Source organism: Sebastes fasciatus, chromosome 15 (genome assembly GCF_043250625.1).
Source record: "Sebastes fasciatus isolate fSebFas1 chromosome 15, fSebFas1.pri, whole genome shotgun sequence".
NCBI classification, from domain to species: Eukaryota; Metazoa; Chordata; class Actinopteri; order Perciformes; family Sebastidae; genus Sebastes; species Sebastes fasciatus.
Genome location: NC_133809.1, coordinates 30,454,164 through 30,474,327, shown reverse-complemented (window position 1 = coordinate 30,474,327; position 20,164 = coordinate 30,454,164). Strand labels below are relative to the sequence as shown.

Genomic DNA, 20,164 nt, shown 5'->3' with positions numbered 1-20,164 from the left:
GGCTATCGGAAGCCAAATCAAAGCAATTATGACCCGAGCGTGTCTACTTTGGAGTTTACCAAGTTCATTACGCAAATTAACTTCCTAATTAGCTTTTGGCTTCACACACACTTCCATCCGTTTTTTTTAGGGTGCTTTTAAGTAATGGCCGGCACACAAGAGCCCAAACAAAGCTGTGTGTAAATACAACAGGGGCAGGAGAATGGGCCACTTACAAATCAGACCTAATCAAAATCCCAGCATGAACCGAGGGACACTTGGCATGTGAGGGCTGAAATACTGTGACAAGACTCCAGGAGGTTTTCCCTCTAACAGAAATGCTGCATGTAATTGACTTCAGGCTCTAATAAACTAAAGAGCTCGGGGAAAAGTGGAGAGAAAAACAATTTTTATTTCAGGTTTTGTTTTGTATTTGCGTCGTGTGTAGGTGCGGCGAGAAGAAATGACCTCCACTTTTAGTAGTTAAGGGGATTGTTCTTCATCAAGAACTCCGCCTGGAACGAGACAAACCAAAAGAGATGAGCATGAACATAATCAAGTGAAGGCAGATGATAAGAATGAGGTAAGAATCGGTGCTGAGGGGTCATACCAGGAAGTCCACGGGGTCCTGAGGTCGGGCTGTGCAGCACTCCATCAGGCCCTGGCTCAGGGTGGGCATGACGTGCTCCATCAGGTAGTTCCTCAAAGGGACTGACTGGGCCTCCAGCAGCTCCTCCTCCTGCTGCCTCACCTCCTCCAGACCCTTTGTCTGACACACACATAATGCATCACACTTCATACACAAACAAGAATCCCATAATAACCTTTCAGCATATTGTAATTCAAGTGTTCTGAGAGACTTCTGCTCCTCCTCATGGCTCTGTTTTCAGGCTTTAGAAAATCTAGTCTGTGACGGGACACTTTGACCAATCACAGGTCATTTCAGAGAGAGAGCGTTCCTATTGGCTGTGCTCCAGCTGGTGGGCGGTGCTTGGTATTTCCTCAACTGATCTCAACATGGCTGCCGGGTTACAAACTTTCTCATTTCACAGCTAAACAGTACACTACAAGATGTTTCTGAGAACATTTGAGAAAATCGGCATTACAGTAACAGAATATTGATTCATATTTGATCAGCGCTGTCTAGTTTGACCGTTTGATCGGAGTTAGCGAGTGATTGACAGCTGCTCAGAGACGGTAAGGCTCCAGATCAGCTCTGATTGGTTGTTTTCCTCCGGTCTGTGAAATCTTGCAGATGCTGTTAGGAGCACCAAGCTCCCAGCTCTCCTCCCAGTACCTACCCACTCCTCCCAGCGTGCAGCCCTGTGTTCGGCCTCCTCTGCCTCCCTCCTCTCCTCCTCAGCTTCCTCCTGGGCCTCTTTACTCATCTTCTCCTCAGCCTTCCTCCTCTCCTCTTCCTCCACCTCCTGGCTTCTGGGGCCGTAGTTCCTGGGCCGGCCCACCGTGTCCAAGATCTTCTGCATCAGCCGCAGGCAGTCAGGTTCATCGCTGCTGGTGATCTCTGGAGAGAACGACAAGGGACACACTGAGGTTTGACCATACGATGAAAAGATCTGTGGGTTTGTCATCTCAAATGTATGCGATCAAATTTCAAGTTGGAGCCAAACTCCTTCGATTCTGGCACCCAGCAACACAGCAAGATGACATGTTTGATGTGTAACCATGTTTGATGTGCCTACTATGAGGTGATTCATATGGCAAGTCGTTTTATCATTTAATAGCTCAGCTTGACTATCCGGAATTAACATTAGAGATATCCACAACTACATTTTGACTAGTCGTAATTACATTGTGACTAGTCAGAATTATTATTCCAGATATCTATAACGTCATTGTGACTAGTCAAAAAAACAGTAAGAGATATCTGTAATTCAGTTCTGACTATCCTAAATAACAGTTACAGATGTCTCAAACCTCATTATGACTAGTCAGAGTTGTTGTCATGACGTTGCTCATCAAGGCTTCCCATTGGATATCGGTTCAACAAAGCATCTGTACAGTGTCAGCAGAAGCTTTTGCTAACTTGGATAGTTCGGTAAAGTATGAAAGATATTCACAGATTCAAACTTCCCGGATCAATAACTCATAAGAAGGTTAAAACACCAATGAGGGCTCTTTCTAACCGTAGTGAGGTAGACAACGAGCTACAAGCTCATTTTAATCACAACGAGCCTTTAGTCCTCCGAGCTGGACACATAACATCGGTCTCTATGTGCAGCCGGCTGTGAGACGAGTAGTCAGGGACAAGATAAGTAGTATAATAATAAGATTTGAAGCGCTCATCATCAAGGAATTTGTGGCGAACAAGCGTTTCGTTCGCTAGAGAGTTGTGGTAGAAATTTACAGCGTGTTGTGGATTTGATGTCTCCAGACACACTTTAAAAACCCATACGGCTGCAGCCATAGTATGCTGGAATAGCTCCATGACAATGAAAATGTAGATATCTACAATTGAGGGAAATTAAAGATATCTGGAACTGGAATTAGGAATAGTCAGAATTGTGGATATCTGTAGTGAGAAACCCCGTACACATGAACGGCAAAAGTAGTTTGAATCGTACTAGTCAAAATGTAATTACAGATATCTAGAATTAGAGTTTTGCCTAGTCAAAACGGAATTAGGGATATCTTGAATTAGACTTTTGACTAGGCAAAATGACATTGCTTGCCATAGATTTGTGTTTGCCTCCAGCTAGCAAGTCATGCTTCACGGATTACCCAGGTACAGAGGGGTGATGTCCAGCTCGTCAAAGTAGTTCACAACAGTTTCATCTTCCGTGTTGTTCTTTCTGTATCTGGCCAGTCGTCGCAGGACGTGATCCTGCTTGTAGTTGTGTTCCTGTACCAGCCTCTCCGGCAGGCTCATCACCCGATCCTTTAGGAAGGCATCTGACGCATCCAGGCACAACACAAACTCTGTGGCACACACAAGGAATCCATTAGATACTGTACAATGCTGTACACTCAGGCCTTTTTATTGATACCCCTATGGATATTTTTTGTGGTTATTGAAAGCTTGTTGCAACTTTCTCTAAATATGTCTAGCTTGTCCTTGTGATTGCTACAAGGCCTACCAGCATGCTTCCATCTCACTGCTGTGGGCTAACATTCAACATGGGGAAAATAGCACTACAGACACCTGGCATATTTGTCTTGCTGTATAAAGAAATCTGGGATGTTCCATCTTCTGATTCATGTTCTTCAGCTAAAACAGAAATAAAAAAGAAAAGTATAGTTGTTAATGTACGTATAGTATGTATCGTGTTATTCGTAGTGTTTGCAGTAGTGCAACAGGAGCTCCGTATGTGTCAGTCTCTCACCACAGAAGAGCTCTTTAGCTTGTTCATATGTCTTGGGAAAGCCGTCGAGAATGAATCCCTGGTTTCTGCACGGGTTAGACATCAGCTTATCCTTCACCACCCTCACCAGCAGCTGGTCATCCAAAAGACCTAATGGACAAAGACATTGATATTATACTTTATTATTAGGGATATTCCAAATGATTTAGTATGGCACTTCCATAAAGAAGGGTCAAAATCAAAGCAGCAGAGTGTGAGATATCCTGACCTTTAGTATGGGCAAAGCTCCAAAAACACGGGCTCCTACACTTCCCATAATGCAACTAATAATATCATAACAGCATCTCTCAATAGAACTTCCTTCCTGGTATATATACAGTATACATACATATAAGATAAGATAAGATAAGATAAGATATTCCTTTATTAGGCCCGCAGTGGGGACATTTGCAGTGTACAGCAGCAAAGGGGACAGTGCAAAAAACAAGAAGCATCAGCTAACACAGTAAAAAAAAAAGAGCTAAACAAAGTGTAACAAAATATGAACCATTTAAATAGAAGGAAGTATAAAAATAGGGGCAGAATATACAGTATTGACAATAAACATAACAGTGGAAAAATGATATTGCACAGTGAGAATGAAAGGAAAATCCTCCTGAAAATATTGCACAGTATGAATTACACCTGAGTAGTAGTAATGATATTGCACAGTCAGTATACAGTATAGTGCACTTATTGTCAGGTTTTGGTGTGTAAGTGGTCTACAGGGAGCAGTGCTGGTTGTGGTCTACTGGGAGCAGTGCTGGTTGTGGTCTATACTGGGAGCAGTGCTGGTTGGGGTCTACTGGGAGCAGTGCTGGTTGTGGTCTACTGGGAGCAGTGCTGGTTGTGGTCTACTGGGAGCAGTGCTGGTTGTGGTCTACAGGGAGCAGTGCTGGTTGTGGTCTACTGGGAGCCATGCTGGTTGTGGTCTACTGGGAGCAGTGCTGGTTGTGGTCTACAGGGAGCAGTGCTGGTTTTGGTCTACTGGGAGCAGTGCTGGTTGTGGTCTACAGGGAGCAGTGCTGGTTGTGGTCTACAGGGAGCAGTGCTGGTTGTGGTCTACTGGGAGCAGTACTGGTTGTGGTCTACAGGGAGCAGTGCTGGTTTTGGTCTACTGGGAGCAGTGCTGGTTGTGGTCTACAGGGAGCAGTGCTGGAGACCTAAACTCCGGTGTCTCCCCTGTTCCTTCTGACCGCGGTCGGCAGGCTGAAGCAGGAAAAGCCAACACTAGGATCAGCATTGATTCATGGAGAGACCTTCGTTTGGTCAGCTAACATTAGAGTGATATTGTGGTTTTAGCTGCTAATGTTGCTAACGTTAATCAACATGATGCCTGTCAATCACGTTCAGTCTTGTGTGTGTCGCCTCACTGTTTTGACCGATGCTCGCTCACGTCTACATAGTGCGAGCACAAGCGTGAGCAACAGTGCGCTGCTTTCATTGACTTAAAGGCCACAGGTGTCACTGTTAACAAGCAATTTCTGATTCTTACAGAGAGTCCCTTTAATAGGAACTATGAGTTGGATATAATCGGATCAGGCTGTGTATCGGCAGATAGCCAAGGTTAAAGGATGTGGATCAAGGCCAAAAAAACTTTGGGACATCACTAGCAGAAACCATGGTTTGTTCAGGGTTTTCCAGTCAAATAAGACTGTTCAGTTCAACTGCACTCTCCATCTGACACTGAAGATAAAGGAAGGGGATTGAATGCTGACGGGAACCAAGGACTAATCAGTGACAACTGCAGACCAAGTGTGTGTTTCTGGGGGTGTATGCCAGTGGTTCCGGGCAGGTAAACAGCTGGTTGTCACAGTGTGTACCTCCGTTCTGCTCCATACTGTTGTTCAGGCTGTTCAGCAGCTCCTTGGCCTCTGCTGTAGAGTCGTCATTCTCTGCGTCTGGATTAGCATTCTTCACAGTTTCTTCCTACAAATGGAATTGTAACGACATTAAAAGACATGTACATGTACTGTATGTCTACTGGTGTTTTGTTAACACTAACCAGTGTTAAAGGTTCAATGTGTCGGATCTGGCGGCATCTAGTGGTGAGGTTGCAGATTGCAACTACAAGGTGGCCGAAGTCAAAACGTGAATGGCCCTATTTAGAGCCAGTGTTTGGTTTGTCTGTTCCGGGCTACTGTAGAAACATGGCGAACTCTGTGAAGCAGACTCGCTCCACAGAACATATATTTCTAAGAAGAGAAAGTCAATTGTTTGTTCCATTGCAACATCAGCGCCCAGCAGCAAGTAAAACAAAATGATTTCTATTTCGTTGTTATAATTTTAATGTCTCTACTGAAACGGCCTGGGTTAAACAGTAAAAATATTTTAAATATTCATACTATTATAACTGCTTACTTACTTATTTATTCATTAAACTTTTTGCCCTGGCTGCTTCCCAGAGGAGCATGAAGTGAGCGATGGACATAAATGGAAGTTAGAAAAATCCAGCACACAGATTTTGAGAGCGATCTCAAACTTTTTTCATGTCAAGGATCCAAAATGGAGTCCAATAGACCAAGGACCATGGATGTAGAAGAGGGTCCAATAGATCAAGGACCATGGATGTAGAAGAGGGTCCAGTAGACCAAGGACCATGGATGTAGAAGAGGGTCCAATAGACCAAGGACCATGGATGTAGAAGAGGGTCCAATAGATCAAGGACCATGGATGTAGAAGAGGGTCCAGTAGACCACAGACCATGGATGTAAAATAGGGTCCACTAGACCACAGACCATGGATGTAGAAGAGGGTCCAATAGACCACAGACCATGGATGTAGAAGAGGGTCCAGTAGACCACAGACCATGTATGCAGAAGAGGGTCCAGTAGACCACAGACCATGGATGTAGAAGAGGGTCCAGTAGACCACAGACCATGGATGTAGAAGAGGGTCCAATAGACCCCAGACCATGGATGTAGAAGAGGGTCCAGTAGACCACAGATCATGGGTGCAGAAGAGGGTCCAATAGACCACAGACCATGGATGTAGAAGACGGTCCAGTAGACCACAGACCATGGATGTAGAAGAGGGTCCAATAGACCACAGACCATGGATGTAGAAGAGGGTCCAATAGACCACAGACCATGGATGTAGAAGAGGGTCCAGTAGACCACAGACCATGTATGCAGAAGAGGGTCCAGTAGACCACAGACCATGGATGTAGAAGAGGGTCCAGTAGACCACAGACCATGGATGTAGAAGAGGGTCCAATAGACCCCAGACCATGGATGTAGAAGAGGGTCCAGTAGACCACAGATCATGGGTGCAGAAGAGGGTCCAATAGACCACAGACCATGGATGTAGAAGACGGTCCAGTAGACCACAGACCATGGATGTAGAAGAGGGTCCAGTAGACCACAGACCATGAATGTAGAAGAGGGTCCAATAGACCACAGACCATGGATGTAGAAGAGGGTCCAATAGACCACAGACCATGGATGTAGAAGAGGGTCCAGTAGACCACAGACCATGAATGTAGAAGAGGGTCCAATAGACCACAGACCATGGATGTAGAAGAGGTTGTGTCCTGGTCTTTTGCACTGCGTGTTAGTAAATAGCCTAAAACTATATTAAATCCTGTTGATGTCATGCTACTAGCACTACTAGTTACTGGCCGATAGCCGGTTGTTTGGGAACAGAGACGTTGATACATCCACCACGGTACAGGCTTACAGCGTACAGCTCATTACTAACAAAGGAAATTTGGCTAAGGACTAAGACTAAATTAAAAAAATAGCTGAAAAAATTAAGAGAGAAATATTTTAACTAAAAGATTAAAGATTAAAATGTAATGACTTTTCGTTGACTAAACTCATCTAAAGACTAAAAGTAGCTGCCAAAATGAACACTGAGTGTCAGAGGCTGAGTGTTTGTGCTTTAGGAGAAGCTCACCAGTTGTGAGATGGTTTCAGAGATGGTCTCCTTCAGGGTGATGTGATGGAGGTGATAATATTCACAGATCTGTTTGGACATTGTGCTCTTCCCCACCGCAGGAGGACCCAACACACACAGACGGATGGGCTGGAGAGAACACACTCACATGGATCATCTAGTACAGCTTCATGAGAATCAAGACGACTGGCATCATATTATCTACAACTTTCAGACATATGGGGAAGTAGCATCTCTAATTCTTTGAAGTTTTGATATAGTTCAACCATTTCATTAGGATTTAAATAGTTGCTATGTTTTTGAACACTAGTGTATTCTTTGGACAGAGACAGCTTTGTGTTTACCAGTAGTCCCCTAGTCTGCTGGTATTCCTCTACCACCAGCTGGATGTTATCCACCAGACCAAACTCACACAACCAGTTGATGGAGAACAGTTCTTTAAGGAGGGCACCCTCCATGCGTAGGTTGACCAGCAAGGAATCAATTTCCATTACCTGTCAAAGGGAAATTAAACATGTCGAGGCTGTCAATAGATTAAAATATTTAATTGAGATTCATCGCCTGATTGTCCATAGTTAATCGCGATCAATCACAAATCAATCGGCCATTTTTTATCCGTTCAAAATGTACCTTAAAGGGAAATTTGTCAAGTATTTAATACTCTTATCAACATGGGAGTGGGTAAATATGCTGCTTTATGCAAATGTATGTATATATTTATTATTGGAAATAAATTAACAACACAAAACAATGACAGATATTGATCCAGAAACCCTCACAGGTACTGCATTTAGCATAAAACAATATGCTCCAATCATAACATGGCAAACTGCAGCCCAACAGGCAACAACAGCTGTCAGTGTGTCAGTGTGCTGACTTGACTATGACTTGCCCAAAACTGCATGTGATTATCATAAAGAGGGCATGGCTAAATAATACTCTGACATGGCCATTTTCAAAGGGGTCCCTTTTGCCATGTTATGATTGGAGCATATTTTTTATGCTACATGCAGTACCTGTGAGGGTTTCTGGACAATATTTGTCATTGTTTTGTGTTGTTAATTGATTTTCGATAATAAATATATACATATATTTGCATAAACAGCACATTTGTCCACTCCCACCTTTGAGGTACATTTTGAACAGATACAAAAATGTGTGATTAATTGCATATAACTATTTTAATCAATTGACAGTCCTTGTTCCAATACAAAAAATATAACTTGTAATTCTTTACATGTCCTTGTGTGTACAGATGAAACAAACCAGATATAATGTGTAAGTAGTAGCTTTAGAGTTGTTGGTGGGTGTATTTTTGAACTTTGGAACAGAGCCTGCATGTTTCCCGTTACCCTTGCTTCAAGTCTTAATGCTAAGCTAAGCTAACCACAGCCCTCCAGCTCCAGCAACACGCAGACATGACGTGTATATATATATATACACATCTTCTCATCTCACTCTCGGAAAGAAAGCAAATGAGTGCATTTCTAGAAATGTTGCACTATTTTTTTAAAGGTCCCATATTGTAAAAAGTGAGATTTTCATGTCTTTCATATTATAAAGCAGGTTTAAGTGATATATAAATACTGTGAAAGTATCAAAACACTCAATCCATGGAGAAATACACACGGCCCGTATTCAGAAACTGTGCGTTTGAAACAAACCGTTAGAATTTCTGTCCATTTGTGATGTCACAAATCTACAATATTTAGACCATTTCACGGTTTTAAACGTAAACATTCTAAATGTGTCCCAGTTTATTTCCTGTTGCAGTGTATGTGAATGACATCAGCTGACAGGAAGTAAACATGGACCCAAGCAGTTTCCTAGCAACGCAATTCCGTTGAAATGCACTAAAACGGAGCGTTTCAGAAAGTTGAATCAGGTATATTCAGACAGAGAGTATGAGGAAAATAATGTGTTTTTTGAACATTAAAGCATGTTAACATGTTCTAGTGGAAACCCAGAATACAAGTATGAACCTGAAAATGAGCATGATATAGGACCTTTAAGGCTTTGTAACATTTTGAGCTGGGCTGAAGTCAGCTTTCATTTCTAGTTCAATAGCAATACTGAAGCAAGATGGTGAATATATCCAGTGTTAGCCCTGACATAAAAACAAACTGTCCTGAGCATTGCAGTGAAATAAGTGTAATTCAAACGGGTACGACATACACTCCAGTCCTGTATGAGGAAGGCTTCCTCACATGGCCTCTTCTGGATCTTCCCAGGTCCAAGAAAAGAGGCAACTGCCTGGTGGAGAAAAAACTCACATATCATTATATCTGTATGTAGGAAGACATATCAAGCATTTCTATATATATAGCCACAAATGTAATAAAACCTGATACATTGTTTTGTTTGTGTAATACAATAAAGTTCTAAATTGGTCAGTTATTCCGTTTTTTACTCAACAGGCTTTATTACATTTTCAATCCATCGACAGGGACATGTGTCTAATTTTTGACAATAGATTTCTTGATCAGTTGCTTCACAGACCTCCACTATGTCCTCCATGGTGTTGCTGGAATCGTCCACAGCTAGCAGGTAATACGGCTCGGGCCGATGTTCAATCACGTTCTGAATCACACTTTAACACAAAGAAATCACATTGTATCAATATTTACTTTATATGTCACCAATTTAAGTCAATATAGGTCAGATTCCCTAAAGCATTTTGCAAAGCAGGGCTCTGTGCAATCTGTAATCATTGTTTAAAGGTCCCATATCGTGCTCATTTTCAGGTTGATACTTGTATTTTGTGTTTCTACTAGAACATGTATACATGCTGTAATGTTAAAAAAAAACTATATTTTCCTCATACTGTCTGCCTGAATATACCTGTATTTACCCTCTGTCTGAAACGCTCCGTTTTAGTGCATTTCAACACAATTGCAACACAATTATGTTGCTAGGCAACAGTTTGGGTCCATGTTTACTTCCTGTCAGCTGATGTTATTTACATACACTGCAACAGAAAATAAACTGGGACATAGTTAGAATGTTTACGTTTAAAACCGTTAAATGGTCTAAATATTGTATATTTGTGACATCACAAATGGACAGAAATCCTAACGGCTTGTTTCAAACGCACAATTTCTGAATACGGGCTGTGCGTATTTCTCCGTATATTGAACGTTTCAATACTTTCACAGTATTTATATAGCACTTAAAACTGCTTTATACTATAACAGACATGACAATCTCACGTTTTACAATATGGGACCTTTAAGGAAGCTATTAAACGCCAATGAATCTGTGGCTATAGATGTATAAAGATACGTCTGTAAATCAGAGGATCTTTTTTTTTTTAGGTAAATTAACTTCCCAGTAGGAACACTTAAATATCCCTCATTTAAATAATGAATTCCTAAAAGTAGTAAAATGAACAAACAGCTGAATCCAGAGTTATTTTCAGACCCATGGGACTGTACCGCCCTGCACGCTCATATGACACATCGGGTTCCACCAGCTTCCTGCTAGCTGTATGCGGCCGTAATAATGGATATATTGGCTGTAATTCATCACTTTTATTATCTTCTAATACACCCATGGGCTGTATGCTGTCAGCCTGTACCGTGGTGGATGTACTAATGTCTCTGTTCCCAAACAACCGGCTATCAGCCAGTAGCTAGTAGCGCTAGTAGCATGACATCAACAGAATTTAATGGAGTTGTAGGCTATTTACTAACACGCAGGGCAAAAGACCAGGACACAACCTCTTCTACATCCATGGTCTGTGGTCTATTGGACCCTCTTCTACACCCGTGGTCTGTGGTCTATTGGACCCTCTTCTACATCCATGGTCTGTGGTCTACTGGACCCTCTTCTACATCCAATGTCTGTGGTCTACTGGACCCTCTTCTACATCCATGGTCTGTGGTCTACTGGACCCTCTTCCACATCCATAGTCTGTGGTCTACTGGACCCTCTTCTACATCCAATGTCTGTGGTCTACTGGACCCTCTTCTACATCCAATGTCTGTGGTCTACTGGACCCTCTTCTACATCCAATGTCTGTGGTCTACTGGACCCTCTTCTACATCAATGGTCTGTGGTCTACTGGACCCTCTTCTACATCCATGGTCTGTGGTCTACTGGACCCTCTTCTACATCCATGGTCTGTGGTCTACTGGACCCTCTTCTACATCAATGGTCTGTGGTCTACTGGACCCTCTTCTACATCCATGGTCTGTGGTCTACTGGACCCTCTTCTACATCCATGGTCTGTGGTCTATTGGACTCCATTTTGGATCCTTGACATGAAAAAGTGTGAGATCGCTCTCAAAATCTGTGAGCTGGATTTTTCTAACTTCCATTTATGTCGATCACTCACTTTATGCTCCTCTGGGAAGCAGCCGGGCAAAACGTTTAATAAATAAGTAAGTAAGTAAATAGTTAATAATAATAATAATAATAATAATAATAATAATAAAAATAGCATGCATGTTTATAATATTTCTATTGTTCAACAAAGGCCATTTCAGTAGAGACATTAAATATGACAACAGAATAGAAATCATTTTGTTATAATTTAGTACGACACTTTGTAGGCGGACGTTTTACTGGCGTCCGGTAGTCGCTTTCAGTCCAAAATAGCGGAGGCGTAGCTCTGCAGCTGGGCGCTGATCTTGCAATGGAACGAACAATTGACTTTCACTTCTTGGCGATATACTGTATGTTCTTTGGCCAAATTGGCTCGACTGCCAAGTGATAAAGTACCAGGATCATCCAGCGATCTTCCGCATCCGTTGGGCCCATAGAGCAGGCGCAGTAGAGTTTCCTTTAACTCCGCCTCCCAGCCCTCGGTCCAGCCTCGGTCTGGGTCTCATTCACATGAACAGAGGAAGGAAAATAACTCTGGATTCAGCAACAACTTTTAGGACCTAAAGATTCAAATAAGGACTATCCAAGTGTTCGTACTGGTGAATTGATTTTCCTTTAAAAAAATGATCCGCTGAGTTACAGAAGTGTTTTTTTGTTCTTTAAATTACGTCACCAAACTCCCGAAGCACTTTCTCTGAGCCTTTATTGACACGTATGGATTTACATTGTAGTTACTTGAAAGCCCTGTGTGTCTCATAGACCCCTTTTCTGTTAGTTAACATGATGACGTATTGTGAGCGGAGCGTTTAGTGAAGGCAGAATAATTCCCTGAATAATTCTCTGAACACGTTAGTTAACACTGGCTAGCAAGTATTGTTTGCTTGTTTTTTTAACAATGGCTGAAGAAAATACAAGTTTCTCTCAACATGTGCTGTCACTCACTCTGCAGGATCACGAGTATTAGTTGAGAAAGTTAACATTAACCAATGGGACCAGATTAGCTGAATTTAATGCTTCATTGGTATGAATGTAATGGACAATATTGCAAAAGAATCAAGTAATAATGAGATTATAAAGACCAAGAACAAGGTACAATTCATAAAATAAGGAAAATATTAGAAAACAATTAACCCCTTGCCGTGCGTGTGTGAGTGTGTGTGTCAAACCTTGCAAGGTCACTGATGTGAATCGTGGGGACGATGCTGTTGCCGTCTCCGAAGACAGGTATTTCATGTTCTTGTCCCAGCCATGACGTCTAATAATACAGATTATTTCAATTAGTTACATGTGTGAAGAAAATTCACATGTTTCACTCTGGGGCTTGGGATTCAGACTCAAAGAAGAAAAGACGGAGGTCGCGGACAGCTCTCCATACGGTAAGAATAATCAATTACAAGATGTAAAAAAGCTATTTTACGTTGGGTATTACAACATGTGTGACCCACCTGCAATAAACACTAGCATCTGGTTGTACACTCTGATCCTTGATATATGTTACGTATATGCACAGCTATAATGGCCACATACATCAGACACACACATACCGGTAGTTCGCAAAAAGTCAAGACCACGCCCCCTTTTGGGAGAAAGAAAATCGAAGATCCCATAAACTTCAATGCAATTTGACATATGTTTGGATTGTAATTTTGACAAGTTTGTATGCATTCACCTCTTGTTCAACAAACATTTGTTTTATACGCATGTCTAATAATTATGTACCAGAGCGTTCGCGATACCTTAATAAATTAAGGTTGACCACCGTCATGTTCCTTCAGTCTTCCCCCGTCCAACACAGTGGCCGGATATTATATAGCTTGGAGCCATAAAGCTCCTCTATTATATATTTTTTAGGACATGGCAGGAACATATCAGAGATCAGCAATTTTGGATTTATTGTTGGTGCAACCAATGACACAGTAGCTCTTCAGCATAGCGTTATTACTGTTACCGGTTTGTTTAAAGTTGAAGTTTGGAGACATGTTTCAACTACTTCTGTTTACTCTGTTACCGTCTATGACCGACACGGGATTGTTTTCCCCCAAAAGGGGAAATAAACCGTGATTTTCCTTTAAAGGTCCCATATTGTAAAAAGTGAGATTTTCAGGTCTTTTATATTATAAAGCAGGTTTAAGTGCTATATAAATACTGTTAAACTATCAAAACACTCAATATACTGAGAAATACACACAGCCCGTATTCAGAAATTGTGCGTTTGAAACAAGCCGTCAGGATTTCTGTCCATTTGTGATGTCACAAATATACAATTACATTGATCATTACATGGTTTTAAACATAAACATTCTAAATGTGTCCCAGTTTATTTCCTGTTGCAGTGTATGTAAATAAAATCAGCTGACAGGAAATAAACATGGACCCAAACTGTTGCCTAGCAACGCAATTCCGTTGAAATGAGCTAAAACTGAGCGTTTCAGACAGAGGGTGAATACAGGTATATTCAGACAGACAGTATGAGGAAAATAAAGGTTTTTTTTTACCTTACAGAATGTAAACATGTTCTAGTATAATCACGAAATACAAGTATGAACCTGGAAATGAGCATGATATGGGACCTTTAATTTTAAAAAATGATGATGATGATGATGATAATACTTTGTTCCAAAAATACACACTCTCCGTGCAACAAACAGAAGCACATGGCTAATTATTATGCAGACTGACGTTGATCAGGATTCTGTCCGAATATTTTTTCCACCACACGAATGTTGCAAGTATTCGTTAGAACCCACAAAATCATTTTTTATAAATTTTCATGCAAATTTTTCGGATGAAAATCTGCGCTTGGTGTGAAACGGCTTAAAAACTAAATGAGACAACCTTTGAAAATGAGAACTATGACAGAATGCATGACAGTTTTTCTCGACGAATAACAACATTGTGAAGGACGAATGAACAAATGAACTGATTAGCTTACTGCTTTAATGGAAAGTCAAAGACCCGCATGCATCCGTGGAATCACACAGCAGCTCAAAAATATCTCCTGTAGGCCTATAGAAGCTGATTTAGCTGCTTCACCTGTTGCACTACAGTTAAGAAGCATCCTGCATTCAGTAATGTCCTGTCTCTGTCTCTTTCCACTAACTGTACAAAACAAAGATGGCTGTAGCCTCAAAATGCTTAGTAGACATTAACATTGAAAATGCATGAGAAAAATGATACCAAAATGTCATTAACGAAAACTAGACTAAAATGTCTGTGTTGACTAAAACTAACAAAAATGAAATGACCGAAACTAAATCAAAATCACTTATCAGTAACACTTGACCTTAAGTATAATGTGGACCAGGCCAGACTCTGGGTTCGAGTTACTAGGAACCACGTGGATCTCCAATTGAGACTTTTGGTTTAAGGGATGAATAGAGAGACACATCTGTATAACGAAAAGATAAAATGACTTTTGTTTATAGCTAAAGCAACAATCTACAGTTGCCTTTAAATCTCACCTTGAAAAAGAAGTGGAAGAGCTGCTCTCCCATCCCGTACTGGAGTCCTGACGCCACCACGTATGTCGACAACAATTTCCTGTTCTAAAATCAACAGCCGTGCAGTCAGAGCCGTACAGTACGTGTCAAACACATGTGTCAAAATGTAAAGCAATATGAAGCTCACAGTTTTGCCGATTTTGACCACCCTCTTCTCCAGGTCAATGTGCTGTCTGAAGTTGGGATGTGCTTTTCTTATCCGGAAAAGCTCATCAGTGAAAGGAGTGTCCTGTTAAACAACAAAGACGACAACAGGGATGCTACTAAATAACTCAAGTATCCCACTTAAACACACACACACCTGATGTGACCAGAGTTGGTGAGGAAACAGCTGGGACATTGTAAAAACAAGGCAGAGGTGAGCATGGCTCACATACTTACAAGCTACAAGGTAGCTTGTCATTAGCTCACCTTCCTCAAGTCCAGGGTGGCTAGAATTTTAGAAATTTTGGGCACCTTGGACTTCTAACCTACAAAAGGCACAACTAGACCACACTGTCAACCATCATACCAAATTAGAAATTCCTAGGTTAAATAGTTTCCGAGTTAAGATAAGATAAGATATTCCTTTATTAGTCCCACAGTGGGGAAATTTGCAAAAAACCTGTTCCCATACCGGGAGTCGAACCCAGGCCGCCTGGGTGATAACCAGGATTCCTAACCGCTAGACCATATGGGACTTCTGCTCCAAAACTTAGTTTTTGGGAAAAATTTAACAATTAGATTTAATAAAATGTTTAATTAATTGAATACATTTAACAACTAGACCACACTGTCAACCATCATACCAAATTTGAAGTTCCTGAGTTAAATAGTTTCCGAGTTCTGCTCCGGAAACGAAACATACTTAAGTTACAGTATATCCGGTGTTATTTTAACCCAAACCGTGATCTTTTCCTAAACCTAAGTAATTTTGTTGCCTAAGCCTAACCAAGTACTTTTATTTTGAAAAGACTGGTGCGGAAATATACACATGCTTCACGTGTTGCTGGACATTCGTAGGAAAAAGCAGAAAAAATACACATGGCTCACATACCCCCGCTCACTGCTTGACCCCTATAAGTAGGGCCAAAGGTTTTGCCTTTTAGGAACTAATGGAATTAGTCTATTGAGCACAATGTTGCTTGTTATTAGCTCACCTTCCTCAAGTCCAGGGTGCCCAACATTTTTAAACTGTGTAGAATAATTAATCAAAATGACACGTAATCAAAATCAAACCAAACGCTAGCTGTTATCTAGTGTGAGGCTTCAGATCAGCTGCTTTTCTCTGTTTCACACTGTATCATTGTAGGTTGAACATGTTTGGGTCTTTTAGCTGTTGGTCAGAAACAAACTGGGAAGGATATGTTTACTACATACGACATGATGGGACTGGAGATAATAGCACAGTTTGAATCAAGGCCTATATTACAATATGCAATGAAAAATAAAAAGGGATTCATGTAACACTAACTGATAGCATGCTAGACTAGCCAGAGGTGTTGTATGTGTCCACTTACAGGCTGGTCTGGCTTGCTGCACGCCCAGGTCATCACCGTGGAGACGAGGATGAACATCTTTGGTCCAGAAAAATGGTCCATTTCCTTGTGGAGAGCTACAAATACAAGAGGAGTCATTACCTGATTACTTCACGATGTGGTGTTATCATATCAAATTATTTTCAACCAATTCATCCTGTTCAGATTTTGCTCATGTGCAGGCTGCAGTCAATCTCTCCGTAACATATAATGCTGAAATTAAATGATAGATATGCAGAGATGTACACTTTATTGGACATTTTCCTTTCTTTTGAGATATTTTTGGTGAAGACGATGTCCAAATAGTACCTCAATGAATCCTTACGGTATATAGATAAAATTCATTTCTGATTGAACGTTAAACACCATCTCTATCAGCCAACAATGCAGTAGACATTCAATAGAACAAGTGTGACCAGCCTGTAACAACCAGCCTTAAAATTGCTGACCTGTAACAGCCCAGAAGGCTTCTTCCACCTGCTCGGCATGCTGGGTAATGTTGTAGATGACGACGTCACAGTCCATCAGCTTTGAAAGTAGCTCATCCCTGTTCAGTTGCTTGCATACAAACAAGACATAAAAGTCAAGTCAAATCAATTATATATTAATTATCAATATATTAGGGCTGTCAAAGTTAATGCAATAATAACGCATTAACACAATAATCAATCTCCCGTAGGTTATACATACATTTGCATAAAGCAGCATATTTGTCCACTCCGATGTGGTTAAAAGTATTAAATACTTGACAAATCTCCCTTTAAGGTATATTTTGAACAGATTAATTTGCGACCTCTAGGATAATCACAGCCTCATGTAACTTCACAGCCACAAACTAGAGACCTAGAGCATTCAGAAGATGGATGGATCAAACTAGAGACCTAGAGCATTCAGAGGATGGATGGCTTTCCTAGCTAGATTGACAATAAGGGGGTTTCTGAGCAGTTTACACAACAGAAGTGCTCGCCATCCAATCGCCGAAAAATGCAATTCTTGCAGAAATCTCCAAATGTCAAAAGTTTTTGATCCCAAATCACAGCATGGCTTTTTCTATGGTGTTCATCAAGGTCTTGGTGTCTTAATGTGGTATTTTGGAGGGATTATTGATAATTTTTATCAATTCTGGAGAGGTAAAAAATGGTTAATTTTAGCACCAAATCTGTGTAACAAATGGTATCAACCCAAAAATTGCTGCAACAAATTTATGAGACATAATAGAGCATTGAGATGAGCATCATATACTTCTATTGTAATGTTCTAAGCCCTTATACACTTTTACAATTTCTTTTAAAGATCTCATATTGTAAAAAGTGAGATTTACATGACTTTTATGTTATAAAGCAGGTTTAAGTGCTTTATAAATACTCAATAAATGGAAAAATACACACAGCCCGTATTCATAAACTGTGCGTTTGAAACAAGCCGTTGGGATTTCTGTCCATTTGTGATGTCACAAATATACAATATTTAGACCATTACACGGTTTTAAACGTAAACATTCTAAATGTGTCCCAGTTTATTTCCTGTTGCAGTGTATGTTAATGACTTCAGCTGACAGGAAGTAAACATGGACCCAAACTGTTGCCTAGCAACGCAATTCCGTTTCAATTCAGTTGAAATGCACTAAAACGGAGCGTTTCAGACAGAGGGTAAATACAGGTATATTCAGGCAGACTGTAGCCTATGAGGAAAATAAAGTTGTTTTTTTACATTAAAGCATGTAAACATGTTCTAGTAGAAACACAAAATACAAGTATGAACATGAAAATGAGCACAATATGGGACCTTTAATTCATTAATGTTTATTTTTGATTAGTGACTAGAAGAGCTTGACACACAGTGCTGAGCTGCATCTCAAATTAATCTTCATGTTCCCAGCTTTCAGATGATGTACACCACTTCTATGTGACATCTACTGTTGACCTGCTTTCTCCCCCTAAACACCCCCTGTACCCCCCTAAAAAAGACTAAAATAGCTCTATGTGGGTCTCAGATGGTTAGTTAACTTAAATAGATCAATAATGTTAATACTCTCAGTGCCGTTACATAACTATTGGACAGCTCTTCACTGATGAAGTCAGTACTTACTCTGTACTCCTCCAGGACGTGTGGTCTGTCCTCGTTGTCAGAGACAGTTCCCACCAGGTGAAAGGATGGAGCTCCGCTGCGGGTTGGTGTGAGTCTCTCCTCCTCTTCATCAGTCTCCGTCCCCCCCACCACACACTCACACAGGAACTACACAGACGTTAACACAGTTTAATAAGACAGTTCAATCCTTCTATTCATGTTGCTGAGTACAGTTGTCCCCCAACGTGTCTCTAGTGTGTGCTGACGCTTATCTGAATGTCCTCATATGGCTACAAACCGGAACAATAACTCAGATATCAGCCGCACTAACTTCATCAGACCTCCACATAGAAACATGTTTACCTTGGCGATCCATTTAGAAGCGTAGCAGTCTAGTCTGTTGATAAAAACTCTTTTAGGAGACACTTTGACTTCCTCCATCCTCGACTCCGCCATATAAAGCCTGTCTTCTTCTTGTTGCTGTCCCGTTGCCATGGAGTTGGCCCTCTGGCGCCAGCCACACGAGCTCCTGCGCGCGACACAGTGCGGAAGTAATTTGGCTAGTTGGGGACAAATTCGGTCCTTGTAATAAAGTTAAAGGACCCATATTGTGCTCATTTTCAGGTTCATGCTTGTATTTTGTGTTTCTACTAGAACATGTTTCCATGCTGTAATGTTCAGAAAACACATTATTGTCCTAGTACTGTCTGCCTGAATCTACCTGTATTCACCCTCTGTCTGAAACGCTTAGTTTTAGTGCATTTCAATGGAATTGAAACGGAATTGCAACAGTTTGGGTCCATGTTTACCTCCTGTTAGCTGATGTCATTCACATACACTGCGACAGGAAATAAACTGGGACACATTAAGAATGTTTACTTTTAAAACCACGTAATGGTCTAAATATCGTATATTTGTGACATCACAAATGGACAGAAATCCTAACGGCTTGTTTCAAACGCACAATTTCTGAATACAGCTGTGTGTATTTCAACCGTATATTGAGCGTTTTGATAGTTTAACAGTATTTATAAAGCACTTAAACCTGCTTTATAATATAAAAGACATGAAAATCTCACTTTTTACAATATGGGACCTTTAAAGAAGTTTCCTTTAACATTTTTGCATCGCATATATCCAACAAATAAAGACATTGGAGAGATTTAAAATTGCTATTGAATATGATTGTACTTTCTGTGAATTAGAAGAAGAGACAATATGTCATTTGTTTTATGGATTTATGTAGACCAGAATATTTTGGGGGGATGCTGAACATTATTTAAGAGGGAAGCTGGGCAAACAATTCAATTTCAGGAAAAGGACATTCTTATGTGTTTTGAAGGTAACAAGAAGGAAAAAGATATCATGTTCTTTGTACTCAATCTATCTATAGTGGTTCTGATGCCTAAAATAAAGTGACACCAGAGCGGTAGTATGTGACGAGTTGGGATGAGAACGTGTTGCAGCTCCAGTCTGTAATACAGAAGACCTGAATACAGTTTGATATGAGGCAGACTAA

The 20,164-nt window shown here is 40.8% G+C and overlaps 1 protein-coding gene and 1 non-coding gene across 4 annotated transcripts; both read right to left on the bottom strand.

Moving 5' to 3' along the window:
* Window positions 1-373: 373 nt before the first annotated feature.
* ak7b (adenylate kinase 7b) lies at window positions 374-19,168 on the bottom strand. Of its 3 annotated transcripts, XM_074660686.1 has the most exons (18): window positions 19,009-19,168; window positions 18,667-18,813; window positions 17,028-17,136; window positions 16,561-16,655; window positions 15,189-15,290; window positions 15,023-15,106; window positions 12,728-12,816; window positions 9,735-9,825; window positions 9,411-9,488; window positions 7,580-7,729; window positions 7,236-7,364; window positions 5,162-5,267; window positions 3,321-3,449; window positions 3,140-3,205; window positions 2,719-2,916; window positions 1,281-1,501; window positions 590-748; window positions 374-494 (listed from the first exon to the last, which is right to left on the bottom strand). In XM_074660686.1, exons 1-18 carry the CDS (start codon window positions 19,138-19,140, stop codon window positions 456-458), a joined length of 2,124 nt encoding a protein of 707 aa, XP_074516787.1. In that variant the 5' UTR covers window positions 19,141-19,168; the 3' UTR covers window positions 374-455. The 3 variants fall into 3 exon arrangements, with proteins under 3 accessions (XP_074516787.1, XP_074516788.1, XP_074516789.1); XM_074660687.1 differs by lacking the exon at window positions 7,580-7,729; XM_074660688.1 differs by lacking the exons at window positions 7,236-7,364; window positions 7,580-7,729.
* On the bottom strand, window positions 15,669-15,740 carry trnad-auc (transfer RNA aspartic acid (anticodon AUC)). The gene has a single exon. It is a non-coding gene; the product is annotated as a tRNA-Asp (tRNA).
* Window positions 19,169-20,164: the final 996 nt, after the last annotated feature.